This window comes from Cynoglossus semilaevis, chromosome 1 (genome assembly GCF_000523025.1).
Source record: "Cynoglossus semilaevis isolate Cse_v1.0 chromosome 1, Cse_v1.0, whole genome shotgun sequence".
In the NCBI taxonomy this organism is placed as follows: domain Eukaryota; kingdom Metazoa; phylum Chordata; class Actinopteri; order Pleuronectiformes; family Cynoglossidae; genus Cynoglossus; species Cynoglossus semilaevis.
In genome coordinates, this window is record NC_024307.1 from 20,692,622 (window position 1) to 20,697,601 (window position 4,980).

The 4,980-nt window shown below is 36.8% G+C and overlaps 1 protein-coding gene across 1 annotated transcript in view; it reads right to left on the bottom strand.

The window, feature by feature from the left end:
• The window catches only part of tox4b (TOX high mobility group box family member 4 b), a 9,392-nt gene extending 6,410 nt beyond the window's left edge, over positions 1-2,982 (bottom strand). The window contains exons 1-4 of the mRNA XM_008318320.3: positions 1,555-2,982; positions 996-1,064; positions 141-428; positions 2-30 (exon numbers count right to left, since the gene is read on the bottom strand). Coding sequence (XP_008316542.1) covers positions 2-30; positions 141-428; positions 996-1,064; positions 1,555-1,662 — 494 coding nt within the window. The 5' untranslated portion in view covers positions 1,663-2,982. The remainder of the gene's footprint in view (position 1; positions 31-140; positions 429-995; positions 1,065-1,554) is intronic.
• Between the last annotated feature and the right edge of the window lie 1,998 nt (positions 2,983-4,980).

Genomic DNA, 4,980 nt, shown 5'->3' on the forward strand with positions numbered 1-4,980 from the left:
GAGCTGTGAGCTGATTGGATGACTAAGATCCTGTAGTCGAAAGAAGTGGGACGATGGTCAAATAAATCAAAGTATTGTTTGTCGATGTCAGTTTGATGATGATGACGTCAGTGGAGCTATAACAATCCCTAACATCTCACCATCCCCAGTGACGAACCCAACAGAGCACTTCCTCCAGACTGGCCCATGACTCCCAGACCCAGGTGGTCTAGTCCCTGTGATGACGAGTTCACGAACGTAGAGGCGAAGGATGGGTCGTCCCCTTCCACTACAGCGTTCTCTGGCACTGCCACGTTGTCAGAGTGGCCGGGGTCTGATAGCTCCCCGAAATGGGACACCACATCGGACACAGTGAGAGCAGAGTCTGGGTCAAGAGAAATGGGAGGGATCTCGAACTCTTCATCACCCAGACTGGGTGTGTGAAATGTCTGCAGAGAAAAGATCAGATTTGACAGATCATGAAATGAAAGTTTTCCACTTTTTACATTTTTACTGTTATCTAGGGATGTTCAATACATTTTTTTGCAGACCAAGTACTCACTCTAGTCGATAACCATTACTGATACCACCAGTTTCAATTTCCTTAATTTCCCTTTGGGATCTATCTATCTATCTATCTATCTATCTATCTATCTATCTATCTACTTTTGATGTATATACATATCTCAATACATAGTAAAATTCAATGACACGGCAGTGTAGTACCATCTTCAGCAATAAGTACTTTCTGCCTAATTTATTTGCCCTGAGTATTAGTGGCTGGCATCAGTGGCCTTTAACGAGTACCAATAGTTTGAAGTAAGGCTGGTATCAGGCCTTATACTGATACCTGGTATCGATACAGACACATGCTGTCGTGACAGTCAGTGTTGTGTCCAAACCACACCATATCAAACGTAACAAATCCAATCACCATTATCACATCAGAATGAAGAGATTTCCAGGTACCCTTGAACATAAATGACACAACAACTGCTGCTGCTGCTGTAACTTACCTCTGAGGAGGAAAGGAAGGGATGGCTGGAGCCTGGAATTGTCAAGTAGTTGTCACTGCCTACCGGGAACTATAAAAAAAAGTCCACACATGAGGATGCGGGTGTCACACACACCAAATCAAAACAATCCCTTGTGAAAAACCACAGCTCTGTCTCACCAGCACTGTGTGCAGGATTTTGTGGACAAGTGATTACAAGAAATTGTGCAATTTCATTTTTTTCCCTACTTGTGCTGGAACATTCTCTCATGTCTTTTCACCATCCTGACTACACAACTTAAGCAAACACAATCAATTAACTAATCAATGAATATAAGGTGTTAATTTATTTTTAACTATTGTACTTGTTAGTTGTACTACCAACATTTAAAACTTCAGATTTGTGTTTGACAAAAACAAAACAAACAATTGGCATTGCAGCAGTCTAAATATCCCTAACAATACTACGACGACTATTTAACTAGAAAGGACATTCAATTAAAAACCAAACCACGGAAATGTTAATATAGGATACAAGATAGAATCAAATACACAAAGGTAACTCGTACAAATACGGTCACCTTGCTGTCGGTGTCAAATCCATTGAAGGACTGTGGGTCCAAGAATTCCGGGTCACCTTCGTGCTGCCCGGAACCACCGGTTAAATCTGAATAAAAATTCAGGTCCATCTTCTCAGCAGGGCCCCATGTGTCGAAACCAAGCCACGTAATTAAACCGTTGTTTTATCAGCATTACACAGTCTCTTAAACGGTGTCGTTCTCTATAACAACGGACTAGTGGTGGTGTCAGGATTATCCGAGTTTCTAGTGAAACCGCAGATTCGACAGGCTCGTCTGCATTAGCAGCAGCAGCGTCCGTGCCAAAAATAACCTTAGAAAACGTGTCGGTCTTTCTCACTGACTTGTCCTGACACGGGTTTCTCTAGCTTTAGCCAGGCTTTGACGCAAGGATGCGGTACGTAGCTACTCAGTCAGCAGGCTGGCGCACGTTTGTCCGTTGGTTCGCGAACGTCTCATGAAAGGAGAACTGCAGCATCACTTACGACAACAAAAACACAACAGGCCAAATGTAACGCATTTAAACTGCCGTGAACGATTTCTGTTACATTCACGTGATTACAGTGACCGTTTCATCTGCATTTGACAGCGTCCGTAGATCTGATCGAGCTGCGCCCAGCTGCTTCGTGTTGGCCTGGGCCAGGCTGCTTAATCGATCTCGAAACACCGATTGACAAAATATATGGAGGAAGAGAAATCAAGCTTCAATAAACCACTGCCGGAAATATACATGTAAACAATCTATCTAAACTAGTCAAAGTCGTTTCAACTTGATTTCGTTAATGTTATAATGTATGAGTCGTAAAATTAAATAAATACCAGAAACACAAAATTCTCTGTGACCGGGGTTTTATTACAATTTGTAATTATTATGTCGAAAATAGTCAAAAGCATTATTTTACGAATTATTGGAAAAATATTAAAAAGGAAGCCAGTAATATAAATAATTTGGTTCAAGTATTTTATTGAGAAAGTATTTTCCGGAAATAATTAGTCACACGATTTCTGACTGAAAGTTAGTTTGTAGTTGGCTTCAGTAGCGTTTTAATTACCGTATATCGAGTATACATTTCAACATATAAAGATGGCATAAATAATAAATTACATTGACTGATAAAAATGTTGACGAGATTTATCTTAACTGGTGTGTTCTTTCCGGGTTGAAACTTCAAACGATTTACGCCAACATGGCATTATTAAATCAACGCAAGTCGGACCACGACCATTCAGTATATTGAGTTTGAATGGAATTGATCAACAACAAATTGGGATTTCTGTCAAATTAAAATAAAACGGAGATTAACGCAGTCAAATTCGACCGCTCGTGAGATCACTGCTATAACTGACAACTAAGTTTTGTGTTGTAAATCACGAATAAATAAACAAAACTCATTTTTATTAAATCAAAACAATTTGCTACATCACCTACATCCTTACCTTCATGTTCACCCCGAAATGTGATTAGTGTTTTTTTATTTTAATTCCACTTATGTGAGCGAAATTCGCCCAGAAATGATTTCCTCAACATGGACGACACCGGTCTCTGATTTTCCATAAGCGTACGTTCAGGCGGAAGTGATCTCATTACGTAGGATGGAGAAATTTAAGAATAAGAGCAGAGTAGTGTCGCAAACGCTCCATTACTGAAAATCTCAATAATGGCTTATATGGCATTTAAAACTCTTTAAAAAGGTTTTAAAATTATATTCACTTATATTATTATTATTTCATAATTGTTTATTTTTTAAATAAAAATATCTAAATACACACCTAATTATTTCCTTACCAGGAATTGTCGCTTTTCTAAATATTAACTGATTGACTTCAGAACGTGATAGTAAAAATGTCTCTTTTGTTTAAAACATTGATTTATTTATATGAACATATATCTTTCAAATTATGAAAATACATCTTGGAAAAATCTAATTTTACTCTGTAAATAACATTAACTGATCTCTAAACTACTGCTTATGACAAAACTGGAACATGAAAACATTAAGAATTATCTGTTGTTGCTGTCCAAATACGGTGCAAGTATTTGGCCTTACAAACACTGTGTAAAATAGTTTGAGGATGACACAAAGCCGTATCCTAATTTAGTAAATACATTTTTGTAAATGAACTTTGTTTCAAGACAAAAATCAAATGTGTACATATGCCATACATATAATTTTTATGTCAAAAAATGTTTTTATTCCATTTTTCTCCAGTAGATTCACTTTTTTATAATAATGTAATTAAAAAAAGATAAAACTTAAATCACTTGTCTTTATATACATGCAAGGGAAAACAACTGTTGGGGAAAAACAACAGACATGACAAATCCCTGCACAAATTTACTTAAAAAAAACACAAAAGTACAAAAAGCATGGGCTTCACAAAACAGCTGTAGTTTACAGCATCTTACCATAAAACCTACTGATAAAATGGACATAGATTTCAGGTCGCAAGAGGAAAAACTTCATGTCATCTGCACACAGATAACTAGCTGTCAATCGTACATGTCCACCCATGTGTGCCAGTCTTTTTTCCTCCAAACAGGATCAAAATTTACAACTTTGACATTGCAGCAGCAGGGGTCTTAAAACTTCTCAAGCAAAATGTTGCTCATTATCAAGACAATATACACCTTCAGTGAGGTCAAGTTAATACACTTTCATTAACTTCCCATGGTTCATTATCAGAGTTCCAAGAACCTTCCAACTGTTGTACAGGAAATGTCACATAAATGCAGATGTTCGAACTCATTTTTCTTTTTCTGAAAATCAAAGATCTAAGTGACGGACAGATTTGTTTTAGAATTATAGGTGCATTTATTAATCTAAAATTTTAGTTCCTCTCAAACATTGGAAATAAATATTCAAAACAAAGCACTCTCAAGGACAACAAAAATCCAAACACACCCTGTAAGAACAGTGATATGGGTCCGATTCTAGCTCTTTTTTTTAACCCTTAGTACTTTTCAACACGTTGGAAACTTATCTAATGATTAATTCCCTATGTTAAAGAGAGATAATTCAAGACAGGACCATAAAACAGAGATCAGGGACAACAAATGTAGCCACAAACAGCTGCTAATGCTAAATCTTGCAATGCTTATGTTAATACTATATGTAATTATAACCATCACAGTCGCCCTCTTGTGGCTAAATGCACATATAGTCCAAAATCCTCGCCTGTATTTTTCTGACTATTTTATCTATGGCCTATGACTTTCAGTTAGTCATTAACGTACCTGCCCACAGAGACCATTTTCGTAACTAAATATTTCAGACATGGTTTTTTACAAATTTTGAATGTGATTTTACGTTTACATCTGTATTTAAAAAAAAGGTTTGCTAAAATTAACTTTGTTATTTTAAAGGGACCATTCACATCCTGTTATTGTAGTTTTCAAGTTTTGGATACTCTTTTAGAGGTATGAAAATC